Here is a 17,211-nt window from a genome sequence, read left to right as displayed (position 1 = left end):
TACCTGTCACTACACATTTGTAAACATCAGAAATCATTAATCTTATCCATCCTTTTAGGCAGCATTTACACAGCCATGGCTTAGTTTCGGCCTCTTTTTTTTATAGGCAAGTAGCTGCCATGCTGCAAATCAGTGCAGGAATAGGCACAATAGATGCCTATGAGGGCCATGAACTAGCTTGTCGTGCATGTAGCCTTTATGTGTTTTTTATTCTTGTGTGTGCATATTATACTCTCCTAATTCCCAAAACCATACAGTGGGTACGGAAAGTATTCAGACCCCTTTAAAATATTTCACTCAATTGGTGGTAATTTTCACTCTGCACCCCATCTTTAACCCCTTAGGTACGTGAACCTTTTTCGGTTTTGCATTTTCATTTTTCACTCCCCACCTTCAAAAATCTGTAACTTTCCGTACTAATTAACTAATTTTTCCAAGTAAAGAGCTCTGTTTGGGCTTGTTTTATGCGTAACACATTGAACGTCATAGTGAGGGTATTTATTATTCCATGCCATATACTGGAAAGCGGGAAAAAAATTCAGAATGCAGTAAAAATTATGAAAAAACGCATTTGCTTTTTTTCTTGTGGGCTTGGATTTTACAGCTTTCACTGAGCGCCCCCAAATCACGCCTATTTTATTCTTTAGTTCGGTATGATCATGAAGATACCAAATTTGTACAGGTTTTATAATGTTTTCATACATTTAAAAAAATTAAAACCTTCTGTACAAAAAAAAAATTCTGTTCTGGCACTAATAACTTTTCCATACTTCAGTGTACGGAGCTGTGGGTGGTGTCATTTTTTGCGACTTTTGATGGTGTTTTTAATGCTTTCATTTTTAGGACTGTATTGGCTTTTGATCACTTTTTATAGAATTTTTTATATTTTTAAAATGGCAAAAAAGTGGCATTTTCGACTTAGATCGGACATTTTGGGACGCTATGATACCTAATGTGTTTATGATTTTTACAGTTTATTTATATTTATTTCAGTTCTAGGAAATGGGGGGTGATTTAAACTTTTACTTTTTTTACTATTTTTTCATTATCTTACATCCCTCAGGGTAATTTAACCCTGCAGGGTCCGATTGCTAATACTATATACTGCAATACTGCTGTATTGCAGCATATAGCTATTTTACAATGATTTTTAATAGCCTGCCCTCTGGTGGCTATTAGAAATCATTGCACCTGGCAAGCCTACGAGTCTCAATGAGACTCTAGGCTGCCATAGCAACCGATCGCCGCCCTCCGATGACGTTCCAGGGGGGCGGCGACCGGGCATCCAAGATGGCGGCCGGGATTTAATTGTAAGTTCGGTGCCGCGGTCGGGTTTGAACGGGTTCACCTTCCAACAAGACAAGACCCTAAGAACACAGCTTAAAAAGCAGTGACTTTTTGATCTTTCTTGACCTCCCAGCCAGAGCCCTGACCTAAACCCAATTGAGCATCTCTGGAGAGACTTGAAAATGGCTTCCACCAATGTTCACCAAACAACCTGAGGGAACTGGAGAGGAGCTGCAAGGAAGAATGGAAGAGTATCCCTAAATACAGGTGTGAAAAACTTGTTACATCCTTCCCAAGGAGTTTCATGGCTGTGCTAGCTCAAAAGGGGCTTCTACTCAATACTGAGCAAATGGTCTAAATACTTATGACCATGTGATGTTTCAGTTGGGGTGCAGAGTGTACATTAATGAGCAAAAAAAAGAACTTTTTTGATATCACCAATACTGAATTATTCCTGTACTCACTGTATATTTCCATTTACAGAGCTGTGTAAGTGCTTGTCATCAGCAACACAAATTGTACTTTGTAGTGTCGGCATTTAGTAGTCCATGCAGTTTACTGGAAATGCATAACAGGCAGTCCCCCTGTTATGTACAAGATAGAGACTGTTCTGCTTGGGATTCTTTCACACGGCCGTCTGGCCAAATTTGTGGCCCCATATACGTCCCCATAGACGGCGGTGGTGGTCCAGCCTCTGCGTCTGAGCACTGTAGGATGAAACGCCAGCCTCTGCACTTGGGCAAAGTAGGACAAAACGCCAGCCTCTGTTTTTGGGCACTGTGGTAACTGGACACACCAGCCCCTTAGTCTGGGCACTGTAGATCGAAACACCAGCCTTTGCTATCAGAGAAAGCTGGTGCAGAAGAAACGCAAGCCACTGCCATTCAATACCGCAGGCAACCAAGGAAACAGGAGATCCCGTAGGAGACCCTAAACCGCTAGTTCCTTGATGTTGCCAGTGGCTTGAATTGCGCTTCCGTGTGCATAAAGAACAAGCCGATGGTATGGCGAAACTGCGCCCTTAGTTACCTCCTGGTATCACTAAGGAGGCGGTCATGTGATACCAGCGGCACATAGAAGCGCTGCACAAGCACACCCAGCATTTCTACCAGGGTAATTAGGCTATAGAAGTGCAGTACCTTTGATCCTAGGAATGGACCACACCCTAGATACAAATGGCGTCCTCGGCCGCCCATGGACCCCGTTTGTATCTAGGTGTTGTTTATAACTTGGATCGTCGTAAGTTGAGGACTGCCTGTACAATTGTCAAAAACACACACAGTTGTGGCACATTCTTGTGTGTTTTGTTTATATGGCTACCACATTTAGTTTTATTATGTTTTAATGTCTTCAATAAAATTCTAAAAGTCCTAAAAAATTAGCTCCATCTTCATATTCTCTCTAACTTTCTTTTACACTTTGATATGCGGAGCTGGATAAGATGTAATTTTTTGTGGGACTAAATGATGGCTTCATTGATCCCATCAACATCCTATAAAACAAGCAACAGAAACAGATTTGTAGATGTCTCGGTAATTATTGTTGTGGATACAGTATGCGCAACCAAGTTTTTCAGTGTTGCACCTGATTTATATTTGGAATTCAGATCTTGACACTAGTACCCTGATGGTATAGAGAAAAAAAAAGATTACAAAGGGTTGCTCAAAAATCTGCAACTTAAAAAAAAAAAAAAACTCAGATGCAAAAATGCAAAAAAAAAAGGATGGGCGGAAGTCTGAAGATAAATCACCCCAAAGCCAGTTTTGCTGGAAACTTAAATATGTGCCAAAGTTATTAACTGATTGTTGCTTCTTTACAGCATAATAAAGCCTTTTGAAGCAACTTTTTAAATTCCGAAATTAATATTGCTTGCACACTTCCATGTGGCTTTTTGTGTACCTTCATTCTCATGTAGTGAGAAGTCTATTTGAGATACAAGACACAGCACATAGATAAGCTTATAATATAGCCAGTTTGGGTTGTAGCCCAGGGCCCTAGTCTCCTGGGCCCAAACCACCAATTTTGTACTGAGAATGGCCTTCACCACTGAAATGATTGTACATCTGTTCATGCTCTCAATATACATTTACACAAGAGCCTCCAAAGGTCCTGAAACCTCCATTCCCCAAGAAGCTTGCTTCTTGTACCATATGTACGAAGTGAATTACAGACTTTTGGGGGTTTAATATTCAGCCCAGGGCCCATGGCAGTCTTAATCTATCCTGCCTAAAGATGAACTCATTCTATACCTAGAGAATATTTCACTAGGTGATTCAGCGTTCAAATGGAGATTAAACTATCCTGTTAAGTGTTAAGGTATTGCAAACTCTTTCAGGTTCCTTTTATCTCTTAGCTGTGGATTCCCAACATGTCCTTACAACAGAGGGAAAATACTGGTTCTACTGTAACCTTGTACAGTAAGATACCTTGTTTTTCTCTTTCCCAAAACCCCTAAAACTAGACATCACTGGGAACTTTCTGCGTGATGTATATACTAATCGGGGGCCAAGCAGAGATAAAATTGTTTGCATTTGTCCCCCACTGCCTCAAATGGCATCCACTAAGAATATACTTTACATCACTCAACAGGAGGGAGCAGGATAGAAAAACACTGTTTGCTTGCTGCAAAATAAAGGATGCTTCCACCTGCCAGTGAATGTCTATGGATACATTCATCATATATGTTAGGAGGAGCTGCTCCCCTCTCTACAGCGATCCATTACGAGGTACGGTGGCGCATTTGTACGGCCATTGCTTTCCACAGGGGACGTATGTACAGCCGTAAGCTTGCGGCCGTACATACGCCCCCCTTATGGTTGTGTGAATGCAGTCTTACATGGGGAGAGAAAAAGAACTGGACCGCACATCCACACATCGCACAATGATCTACTGCCGCTAGGCTACATTATATAACGAACTCGAGGTTCTTAGTTACATTTTGATCAAATTGTATAAGCCCACCAACCACTTTACGGTGGGTCCCTACGCTATTATGTGCGGCATCACATGGTGTCCACCACCGCTGCAGCACAGCGCCGGCAGAGACCAAGACCCGGTTGCCCCCCAGTAGCCATACTGGCAGGCATAGCCCCCATGGCTCCGGGGCCCCCACCAGCACTGCACCACAGAAGCGGCGGACGCCATGCAATACCGCACCATGTGAACAGCTAGTGTCTGAGACCACATGGAACAGTGAGTATTCAACACCTGTTCACACATGGTGAGCCTTTTTTCCTGTTCACATGGTGCGGTATTGCATGGGGTCCGCCGCTTCTGTGGTGCGGTGCTGGTGGGAGCCCGGAGCCATGGGGGCTATGCCTGCCAGTATGGGTGCTGTGGGGCAACCGGGTCTTGGTCCCTGCCAGCGCTGTGCTGCAGCGGTGGTGGACGCCATGTAATGCCGCACATAATAGAGTAGGGACCCACCATAAAAGAGGTCACCGTGAAGTGGTTGGTGGGCTTATACAATTTGATCAAAATGTAACTAAGAACCTCGAGTTCGATATATATAATATAGCCTAGCGGCAGTAGATTATTGTGCGATGTGTGGATGTGCAGTCCAGTTCTTTTTCTCTCCCCATGTTGAATGCAGTCTTAGGCTACAATTACACTGCCGTTGCCTGCTGTACCGTAGCACAGCGGGCGTACAGCAGTGCCGGGGAGAGGAGGAGGGGGAGAGCGCCACTCACCTCTGCCCCTCTCCATATGAATATATGGTGGAAGAGCGCTGTATTCCAGAGAAAGATAGGACATATCCTATCTTTCTATGGGGTACGAAGCGGTACAGTGCTGCACGTGTGCTGCACCGTACCGCTCCCGTTGGGCACCGTGCGCCCATTGCGGTCTATGGGGGAAGTATAAAGGTCATATATAATGGGGGACGTATTAAGGCCATATATATGCCGGTCGTATAAACATCCCCCATAAATTAGTGTGAATATAGCCTTAAAGGGGATTTTATACTTTGTGGGCACTCTACAGGGTGGGTTAGTCTTTACAGGGCACACAACTGCTCTGCAACTCCATTCTCTATTGTGTCTCATGCTGTATATATAAGCGGAAGATTCTCCTCTCTGATATGATATCAATACGTGGAGCCAGTGATAACTATCAGTTACTCATCATACGTAGGCAGTGTGTAGGAAGAGATTTCCAAGCGGAACCCTGCAGCGGACGCTTTTGTTCCCGGCGACTTGTTTATCGAGTTGCCCCGCTGTAATGCTGGCTCTGAGCTGTACTTCCGGACCGTGCTGTCAGACTATGACACTAAGTAGCCCCGCCCGGAAACTGGACACGGAGACACCGGGACGTGAGCTGGGCTGGGGTGCTGTTTCTTCCCAACTTCATGTGCTGTGCATACTCTGCAGGTAGAGTTTTGTTTGGACTTTTGTGGTTCGGGAAGAATTTGCTGGCGTACGTAGTAACCCGTATCTATGTACATATATGATCAGCCTGTCCATAAAGGATAGTGCATAGCCTGTGATCAGTGCCCGGGATCCTCCCCATAGACAGCTGATTGTTGTACTGATGATGTATCTGATGGGATAGATCAATGGTGTATAGCAGGAGAGCAGTAATACTGATGCTGTATCTGATGGGATAGATCACTGGTATATAGCAGGAGAGCAGTAATACTAATGATGTATCTGATGGGATAGATCACTGGTATATAGCAGGAGAGCAGTAATACTAATGATGTATCTGATGGGATAGATCACTGGTATATAGCAGGAGAGCAGTAATACTGATGATGTATCTGATGGGATAGATCACTGGTATATAGCAGGAGAGCAGTAATACTGATGCTGTATCTGATGGGATAGATCACTGGTATATAGCAGGAGAGTAGTAATACTGATGATGTATCTGATGGGATAGATCACTGGTATATAGCAGGAGAGTAGTAATACTGATGATGTATCTGATGGGATAGATCACTGGTATATAGCAGGAGAGCAGTAATACTAATGATGTATCTGATGGGATAGATCACTGGTATATAGCAGGAGAGCAGTAATACTGATGATGTATCTGATGGGATAGATCACTGGTATATAGCAGGAGAGTAGTAATACTGATGATGTATCTGATGGGATAGATCACTGGTATATAGCAGGAGAGTAGTAATACTGATGATGTATCTGATGGGATAGATCACTGGTATATAGCAGGAGAGCAGTAATACTAATGATGTATCTGATGGGATAGATCACTGGTATATAGCAGGAGAGCAGTAATACTGATGATGTATCTGATGGGATAGATCACTGGTAAATAGCAGGAGAGTAGTAATACTGATGATGTATCTGATGGGATAGATCACTGGTATATAGCAGGAGAGCAGTAATACTAATGATGTATCTGATGGGATAGATCACTGGTAAATAGCAGGAGAGTAGTAATACTGATGATGTATCTGATGGGATATATCACTGGTAAATGGCAGGAGAGTAGTAATACTGATGATGTATCTGATGGGATAGATCACTGGTATATAGCAGGAGAGCAGTAATACTGATGATGTATCTGATGGGATAGATCACTGGTAAATAGCAGGAGAGTAGTAATACTGATGATGTATCTGATGGGATAGATCACTGGTATATAGCAGGAGAGCAGTAATACTGATGCTGTATCTGATGGGATAGATCACTGGTATATAGCAGGAGAGCAGTAATACTGATGCTGTATCTGATGGGATAGATCACTGGTAAATAGCAGGAGAGTAGTAATACTGATGATGTATCTGATGGGATAGATCACTGGTATATAGCAGGAGAGCAGTGATACTGATGATGTATGTGATTGGATAGATCACTGGTATATAGCAGGAGAGTAGTAATACTGATGATGTATCTGATGGGATAGATCACTGGTATATATCAGGAGAGCAGTAATACTGATGATGTATCTGATGGGATAGATCACTGGTATATATAACAGGAGAGTAGTAATACTCATGATGTATCTGATTGAATTGATCACTGGTATTATAGTAGGAGAGTAGTAATACTGATAATGTATCTGATGGGATAGATCACTGGTATTATATAGCAGGAGAGCAATAATACATTGTATGGGGAGGGCACTGGGCAGGGATCATCCTTGAAACTTTGCCCCAACACGTCCACACCTCTAGGTCAGATAGATAAGGAATTGATCATAGGACCCTTGTTCCTAGTGATTGTCACATGGCTGGTGGTTACCCATTGCAACATGTACTAGGTGACTCATGTTCCTCCCAATATAGTTTCCTAAATTCATAAATGACCATCAGTGATCTGTACAGAGCACTGAGAAATAGGATATATAAATGTAATATGTTAGTGAATGCCTCACATCTGCCTTGTACTGTTTGTACTATTACAGTGCTATGTACAGTTAGTACTTTGTTTTTCTGTTAAATCAAAGAAGAAAGCAGAACACACACAACCATGGTCAGTAAGCGAATCACAGAATGTGCGCTGGCTGGGTTTCGTCACTATGATGCCCGGAGCCACCCACGGTCCGTGCTTCACTGACTGAACATGGTACATGTAATACACATCTCATTTCATTAGTTTTTTGGATCACTTATGGTGAGTATAACCAGGTGTAGAAGCAAAACAGAGATGAGGCATTATGGAAAAGTCTGACCTGTTCTGTGTGTTCAGCCACTCCTAGTCTTGGCTACACAAACGGTAAGTTGTCATTGATTCTGCTTCTCTGACAAAACAGAAAAGTTGAAAGGATGCTCTTCTGTGAATCATTGATTACAAGTAATATGCTTTAGAATACAAGCAGTCTATACTACTGACCATACAAAAGTGCATACAGTGCTATGTATAGGCTATGTAGAGCAGTAATACTGTAATAGGTACCTGACTGTACCTTTGTGTGTGTTGCTGGTAGCAGCAGGACTATGAATAACATACAAACCAAAGTGCTCTCTGTATTGAGCTACACCATTGCCTCTTCCTTGTTTTTGAGTGAAAGCTAAGGTATCTAACCAGCTCAATGCAGAGAGAACTGTAGGTTCAAGGACATAGCCAGAATAAATGTATTTATGTATTTTTATGTAAGGTTTTCTTATAACTGTTCTCTAGGATGTAAGCCTAGCTGGCAGCACAACCAGCTAATAGATACCTGTTAATAATGGCATACAAATGTACACATTGCACTGGTATAACTCTGCCCTGCGCCTGGTTTATCAAGACTATTATCGACTGGTTGTAACCTACATGACCAGTTTTTTGTGAAACATTTATTAATGCAAAACTGTGAAGCTACAGCACACTCCCCAGAAGCTATATGCCCCCCCAGAACCCTTCTGGCTCATTAGAATAATTTTACAAGTTGATTTTAGAAAGATGGAGGCCATGGTTAACAATTACAAGCCGATTACCACAGTCACAGTGGATTTGCCTGGGTCTATGAGTAAGTGTCCCTAGTTTATCATGCTTGATTTCAATGGTAGATTTCATTTTGAGGGGTTGTAAAAAAAAAAAAAAAAAAGGGATTGTTATCACCAATCCACAACATAGTCGGTAACAATCACTGCTGCGCCCCCTAACGTCCTGTTCTCTCTATTTGATGAAGCGCCAGTGTCAGAAATTGCTGAGCAAAGCTTTTGGTTACTTCTGGCACTGTCATGGACAATGAATGGGCAAATTAGAGCGCTGTGCTTGACAATTTCCCTCAATCTCATACCATTGATTGGAGTGTCAGGATGCATGTTCAATCCTATAAGTTAGTGAGTACAAATTTTGGGAAAACTCTTTGAGGTCTCATATTCACTAATGCGAGTTTGGGGAAATGTGCTAGCGGTTGTTTCAACTGCTACCGCATGTCCCCTTGTATTTCCATGGGATGATATGCACAGTGTGGTCTCAGAACTGAGGAAAGATCCTTTTCCTGCCCGTTGTTTGTGGCTCATGATATGCACGCCTTTGTATCCATGAAGACTGGAGACCAGAGAACCCAAAGATGTTGGAAACCTGCAGCAGAAAACATTTTGCACTGTAAAGGTTTTTTTTTACATTTGGATAGAATTTACACATAGACTAAGCCAACTCCTAACCCCTGCCCAACTTAGTGGTTGGCCCTGTCATGGAAGGGATTCAGAAGCAGTTATCTCCCTGCTCCGTGTAGTGGCTGGAAGATGTATATGAATCCACATCTTTATTTGTGGGTTGCAGCCATTACAGAGGGCACAGAGTCATCTTCATTCTTTTCTCTTCTCTCTGTTTATGACCAGCATAACAGGTGATCAGGGGAAGGGGGTCTCTGCCTCCACCATTCATAGATTGAAGGCCTATCCCGGCCAGCCACGTTAAACCAATCCACTTTGACATGTTGTAAAACCAGCCAGTTAGCTGCTTGTGATTTTGCAGGGGTGAACCTTTGTGTCTTTGCCTTAGGTTGTCTTTACACAGTGTGGCCTTGAGATTAGCACAGGTTACAAGCCACACAGGCATGGGAACCAAAAGGTATGTTCAAATCTGTGTCCATTGGGAGCCTTCATGCATATTGTAAATATACATATATGGGGGGAGGTTTATCATATGATGAAATCCCCTTCCCTATGGCACCCACGGATACATCAAGAGGTGCCGTGCCGGGCTGTGCTGCATTTATTTCTATGTCAGGTCCTACTTAGCAGGGTTTCTACGCCAGTTTTCTGACATAGAAGCCCCAATACATCTCCCCCATGGTGTCCATTATTTTGCTGGACAAAAAATTGCACAGAATGCTGTATGTTAATCTCTAAATGTAACATGAATACACTAATAAGGAAGCCATTGGACACAATCATGTAACAGCGCTTGCTATGCCTAGATAAGAGTAGAAAAACAGAAATACCGGGGCTGAAAAAAACCCACTCTAAGGGGTGAAGACACACGTGGCGTTTTTGGGCCGTTTTTACTAAGTCCGTTTTCAGATCTTAAAAAACGCATCCGTTTTTTAAAGACGCATGCATTTTTTGAAAACTCATGCGTTTTTGTCCAGTTTTCCGAATTTGCGCAATTAAAACCGGACAAAAGCGCATGCGTTTTTTATTATCTGAAAACGCACTTAGTAAAAACGGCCTAAAAACGCCACGTGTGTCACCACCCTAAGGCGATCATCAGCTTTTTTCATTCACATTACTGGTGGCGCATATTGATACATGTCGCCTACATGTACAATGAGCCCCTGGAGTAGAATGAATTAGGGCACATTTTGATCGCTAATTTTACAGATATTCTACTGTCACACAATGCTGTCAAACAGTGCGTTCTTGGACTATTCCTTAAACAGACAGAAAACGCATGTGTTTTTGTATGTTTACCATGCGTTTGGCTGGTTTGAATCTGTTTATCTTCATTTCTAGAAGTGCAGGCAGCTGTGAAACATATTCAAACCAGCCAAACACATAGTAAGCTTACAAAAACGCATGCGTTTAAAAACGGACCAAGAACGCACCACGTGACAGCACCCTAATTCCACTGGAGATTTAGGCCATATCATATCAACTAATCTCAGAATGACTGTAGCTAAATATGGCTGCTTTTGTTACACAATTACTTTACACATATGTAATGATTTTAAAATATTTTCCCAAATGTTACATTTTTGATGCATATAACACACAAGCAGAGGTCAGCATGCAGGGAAATGGTGAAAATCCTTTTTTTTATTTAGCCAGTTATATGATCCTGAGAATATGCAGGTGCCTGGACTGGTATGTGGCAACCAGAATATCAGTGACTTTCATTCTGACCTTTAAACGTGTCAGCAGTTTATTATTGGGAATGAACTGGACAAAGTTCAGAGTCATCTATACATAAGCCTGTATTAGAGCACCGAATGAGGACTCCCAGCTCTCCCTGTGTAGGACTCCATGTACTCATAAACTAGGAGCTAAAGTAAGTGTAATGGGGACATATGCAGTGAGACTGTAGATGCACCAGAAGCAGGATTATACACCAGGTTGCATGTATCCGATGCTTTGCTGCAGTTTTTAATCAATTATTTATCATTATGCTAAAGTGTTGTTTTGGTTTGGAGCCAGTTCAAAGATTTAATTAAGGGAATATTGTTTTATTGTAGAAATGTCTTTCTTTACATTCAGGTTCTGTACCTGCATTGAGATGAGCAAAATGCATCCCTATTTTACATACATCTGTAATATAGGTTAATATCAGCTCCATACACACAGATGGAGACATTTATCAGTGTTTCCACGCCAGTTTTCTGACATAGAAGCACTAAAATAATTTTTTTGCACTCTGCAAGAAAATGCAATTACCCCACCGTGGGCACGGAGGGGCACAATTGACAGAGTGGTGGGCCGGCACTAGGCGTTTCTGTCCTGGGTCTTCGTCTTTTCTAAAAGCCAGCTAATATTTGTTCACAAGTTTTTATGCAAAACTACTCCAGGTCAGGCCTGGTGTAGTTTTGTCTGGTGGATACATCAAGAGGTCTAAGGCTGGTGCCACACGTAGCGCTTTGTCTGCGCTTGCAAACGCAGACAAAGTCAAGGCCAACGTGGCAGTCCGCGGCCCGATCGCATCAGCGTTTCTATGGAACCGCCTGCGATCGGGAACGAGCCGCCACTGTTTTGCATTAAATTAATTTGATTATACACTTTTAATCGTTTCATTTCAGGAGACCCATGTGGCAACTATTACATGCCTCAGCATTTCCTACATTGAATGGGTTGTAAGGGTGGGGCTGAGCTCAAACTGACATCCAAACTATGGATCATAAATACATAGACACAAGGAAGGAGACAAAAATGAAGATGGAGTCTAATAAGGAAGATTAGGAGAGGCTGCACTGTAAAGAGTGAACAAACATGTTAACATCAGCCTATGTAAACACATTAATGAGATATAAATGCAATATTTACAGTGTAAACATAATTGAATTGCTTTTATAATGCATTAACAAATGCAATGTGTGAAAACACCCTAAGGAATGTGCAGAGTGTCATATAAAGTGTATCTGTTATTAAGTAGGACCACCCACTGGACTATACATTATATATATATAATGTGTTATACCGGAACTTCTTACATCCTCATATATCATCTGCACTACATAACATTCTGCCTGTAGATAACCCGCCATGTACACACCATGGCCAGAGCTGCAATGAGGGTGTCACTGATTGGGACATTTAGCATTCCTTGAATAGTGGAGCACAGGGCACTGCTATTACTGTCTGGTTTGTAGGCCCCATGACTGTGACTGAGCAACCTGGTAACCTGGATTATACAGCAGGGTTATATATAGACTGAAATCTGAGAAGTTGACCTGCTAGACAGTAACAAGCAGATCTTCAGATTAATCTTCAGGTAATTCTACCAATTCATTCAGTTTGTAAACCTGTATGCATACGTGTCATCATGAAAGATCATATCTATGCATTAGTAATTATAATGCAAATTACATAATGAAATTATAGTGGAATATTAGTTGTAATGCAAATAAGGGAAAAAGCAGTTTACCATCTAATGCCTTTTATTTACACCCAACCTCCCCCTTCTCAGCCACTCATAGCCACAGTCCTAAATTCTCCTTTTCATAAAAATAAATCAATTGAGATTTCTCTTAATTCAGGCCACAGATTTTGTCTAGAAAGGCATTTTTATGATGTATGGCTCTTCACTTTTGGGGTTCCTTTGATGGTCTCTGAGCAAAGTTTATTCCCCTACATCAGTGATGGCAAACCTTTTACAGACAGAGTGCCCAAACTAAAACCAAAACCCACTTATTTACCATTAAGTGCCAACTTGACAATTTAAACAGTAACTTATTGCTCCCTGTTCTTCCACAACATTCAATCGTATTGGCCCCCTGAGTACACCAATATAGTTGAAAGCAGGAGGGCAAATTCAGACATCATTATAGCTTCTCCCCAGAGTCTCTCTGTACTGGAAGAATCATGGGGCCATCAAAAGATAATCTGGTCCTGTTCACACCTTTCACTCTTTCTGCAGTTCTAATAAGTCAAGGATGTGTCATCTAAAAAGAGAATTGAGAGCAGCAGGAAGATTCCAGTCCTGTCTGCTAAACTCTGTCCTGGGGCAACAGCCTGGGTGCCCACAGAGAGGGCTCCAAGTGCCACCTCTGGCACCCGTGCCATAGGTTCGCCATCACTGCCCTACATAATACTGTTTGCTGTTCAGCAAATGTTTCACTTGTCATCACAAGCACGATGTGACTTGTCTGTAATGTGACTCCCACCCTGCAAACCAGATGAACACTGTGCACTTGGCTGGCGGTCTATTTATACACCCAGGTGGTGGACATGAGTTATATTTACACACTGTTCTCCGCACCATAGAGAACACATGCACTTTTAGAAGATGACTTGCACTAAACAATATAATATTCAGCATACAAGGCAGTTTTACACCAGTTATGCATGTACAACACTATTATACACCTATAGATTGTCTCAGGTCCTCCGGCATTTGCAATGCAAACGCCACGTGTAAACACACCTTCATGGTTTCCCTAGGTCGGTGTTGATATTGATGGGGGCTGAGCTGCAGTAACCCAGCTAGTTTATGGCTCTGCTTCCGACCCTGTACACTATGGTCAGGGGAATCATTGTGACTGGCACTTTGAACGCCTCCTTTTCTCTTGTGCCCATATTCACACAGAGGCTCTGGCCCATTTGGGGAATACCAGCGCAAACTCAGCCAATTCATTCAATATTAGTCACAGTAGACCTTCTTTTATTGGAATTTCTTGCAAACTATTACAGTATCACTCATTGTAGGTATTCACAGGAGATCTTCTCTGCCATCTCACACTAATAGTCAGCACAAGGTCTCTCAAGTCCCTAGCAATTACAGACTCACAACTTCTCACTTGTATTTACAGCTAGTGATGTGTCGTCCGCGACCGAGCCAGCTCCAAGAGCTGACTCTTGTTCGTGAACGACGTGAACCAGCTCCCCTTGGGGAGCCGATAGCTCACTTAACCCCGCCCCTAACCGGATTACCACGCCTCCCTTTACCCCAATAAAATCGCGTTAAAAGTAGAGTGGTGTGGGGTGATTGACTGGCCTGCGTCTCCCTATTATACATTTAATAGGGAGCAGTTCAGGAGCCAGAAGAGCCGGCTCTTCTTACTGATCGGAGCCTAATGAGCCATCTCACGAAGAAGAGCCATAATTCCCATCACTAGTTACAGCCTCAATCGTAAACTTTTTATTGGTGTGGTCATGCAGTGCTAGTCCTCCCATCAAGTCAAAACTTGATGAATTCATCCGAAGGTTTTGCATTGGGAGATAACAGTAGGTGGGGTTATATGCTGGAGTCCACTATTTTGTGCAGAGTTTATATGCCTAATCACTTGGCTGAAGGAAGCACAATCTCTAAAATATCATTATTTCCTTCATATTTAAATCATGGATGTCTTTGTTCTTCTCTCCCAGAGCCATGTACACAAAGCCAGGCAGGTTTAATAGTAGAGTGGTTTTGTTATATACATTTATTGAAGCTAAAATATTTCAGTCTGCAAAGAATATGAACATGTTGATGGTGACTGCATATCTTTTTATCAGGTGGACAGAAAACATATGACATATTTATACAGCACTCCACAAATCATCCCCTCATATCTCAGTAATGGAGCCTCAGAACATTACAAAGCTTGGTTCTCGCAAGAGAAGAAAAGATGTTTTGGGACCCAATGGCACAACAGATGAAGATTCTTTACCTACAAAGATTCCCCGTCCTATGACGGTAAGTAATTCAGTTGTCCCTGAAAATTATTGCCAGTTCCTCACATATCTGTTCCTGTATCTGATGCAGCATTTTACAAATTGTGAAAGTAGCACTATCTATCTATCTTTTTTTTTTTTTAGCTAGGACTTGGATAACCCCTTTAAATACATTTACAGTCTATACTTGAAGGGAACCTGTCACCACATTTGTACATATACAGCCAGTGACTGGTTCCTATAGAGCCTTAACAGGTTCCTATAAACTGGCTGACACCCTTCTTTGAGCTAAAAATTGTTTCGCCTACATCCACACAAATGCCACAAATCCATACACAAATTCCACGTAAACACAAGCATCACGTGAATGCAAATGCACCGCAATTGCTGCATGATCTCGTATCCGCTGCAAACTCCAAGTAAACAAAAATGCGATGTAAACATGACAAACGCTTTGTAAACGACATGTGAATGCAAATGCAACGCAACTGTCACATAAACACAAATGCAAAGTGCTGCGTTAACACGATGCAGACTGCATTTAAATAGAAACGCCATGTAAACACAAATGCAATGTAAGAGCAAAAACAATGTAAGCGCAAATGTCAACATCATGATAAAGCAAATGTAATGTAAATGCCTTGACATCATGTTTATGTTTACATAGCTTTTTCTATTAACATCCCGTCATCATTTGCATTTACATTTCATATGTTGAATGTGTGTGAACATAGCCTCTAGATCAGTGGTTCTCAACCTTTCTAATGCTGTGACCCCGCAGTACAGTTCCTCATGCTGTGGTGACCCCAAACCATGCAACTCGCAGTAAAAACACAGTAAAATTGCGGGTCCGATGGCTTTAGGCGACCCCCGGTTTTGGTCGTTCGACCCCCGCTGGGGTCCCGACCCACAGGTTGAGAACCACTGCTCTAGATGCACATAGAAAAATCACAACTCGCTACTGTTCATAGTAGATTGAGATCTGATCTGATGAGAGAGGATTAGCATAACACTCACCTCCTGTTCCAGCTTCAGCTCCTCCTTTCTGACTGAACATACATTTTAATGGTCAGATACTGGTACTGATATCTCTGCTACTGCAGGAACTAGAGAGAAAATTCAAAGTGTCCCTGAATCTGTGTAGTATGCTACTCTCCATAAAAGTGAGGTGGTGAAAGGTCCTCTTTAGACCAAAATGATGTTCCTGACAAGTGGTTCTCAAACCGGAAAAAAATAAGCCCCGATGTGTCCACTCCGAAGAAATAGGGTATTAAACTTTTGTGGTGCTTTTCGTCATTTAATCCATTGAGAATTTTTAATTTTTGGGCCAAAATGAATATATTGTATAAAAAAATTACAAATTGTAAATTCCACCTCCATTTTATTTTAATACCTGTAAATCACCTAAAGGGTTATCAAACTTCTTAACGTTGGTTTCTCATACATTGATGGGTGTAGTTTCCATAATGGGGTAATTTATGGGGGTTTACCCCCTCAAAGTCTCTTGAAAATTGAGCATGTGCCTGTAAAAATAGGTTTTGCAATTTTCATAGAAATGTGAGTAATTACACCCACAATTGTAAGCTGCATTACATCCTAGAGAAATGAGAGAATGAATAAAAAACCATACCTACATAAAGCAGACAGTCAGGTAATGGGTGCTATGACTATCTGCCTGAAAAGCAATAATGTAGATATTGAAAATAGATGTTATCTTTTGCCTTTAGTTATGAAAAAAATCTCAAACTTTTTCCACTAATTTTTCTCGTCAATGTGTGACGAGAAAATAATTTCAAAATTACCCGGATATGTTAAAGCATTTGACGATTATAACCACTAGTGACACAGGGCAGATTTTAAAAAAACGGGCAAAACGCAATTAATTAACATTGACATTGCGGTAACATTTCTTTTACCCCTTAACGAATGGGCGCAATGCTATTACGGCACAGTGTCCGAAAGTGGGTATGTAGAGGTCTCGCAGGCAGAGCCCTCTCCATACAGAGTGCAGCAAACGCCCACCCGTAATACCTAGTGCTGGCACCAATCACAGGTGTCAACCATTTTAATGCTTCTGTGAGGTCTTCTGGGCACAGATATCGCTTTCTATGATAGTTGGGATTTTATGCTAGACTCCCAGGCCTGTTATTCACCTGGAACCCTTTAGGCTTTCTCTTCAAATTAGTTAAAAAATTTGGATGATATATTTTGTGTTTAGTTAT

At 41.9% G+C, this 17,211-nt stretch overlaps 1 protein-coding gene across 2 annotated transcripts in view; it reads left to right on the top strand.

The window, feature by feature from the left end:
• Window positions 1-5,499: 5,499 nt before the first annotated feature.
• Window positions 5,500-17,211, top strand: part of PCYT1A (phosphate cytidylyltransferase 1A, choline) — a 35,324-nt gene continuing 23,612 nt past the window's right edge. The window contains exons 1-2 of one of the 2 annotated variants that reach the window (XM_072142520.1): window positions 5,500-5,654; window positions 14,831-15,011. In XM_072142520.1, the coding sequence (XP_071998621.1) occupies window positions 14,895-15,011 (117 nt within the window). In that variant the 5' untranslated portion in view covers window positions 5,500-5,654; window positions 14,831-14,894. Of the gene's footprint in view, window positions 5,655-11,048; window positions 11,175-14,830; window positions 15,012-17,211 lie in introns of those variants that run through there. The other variant, XM_072142521.1, reaches the window with a different exon arrangement.

Source organism: Engystomops pustulosus, chromosome 3, assembly GCF_040894005.1.
Source record: "Engystomops pustulosus chromosome 3, aEngPut4.maternal, whole genome shotgun sequence".
NCBI lineage: Eukaryota > Metazoa > Chordata > Amphibia > Anura > Leptodactylidae > Engystomops > Engystomops pustulosus.
The sequence above is the reverse complement of the archived record's forward strand: the minus strand, read 5'-3'. Positions and strand labels throughout refer to the sequence as shown.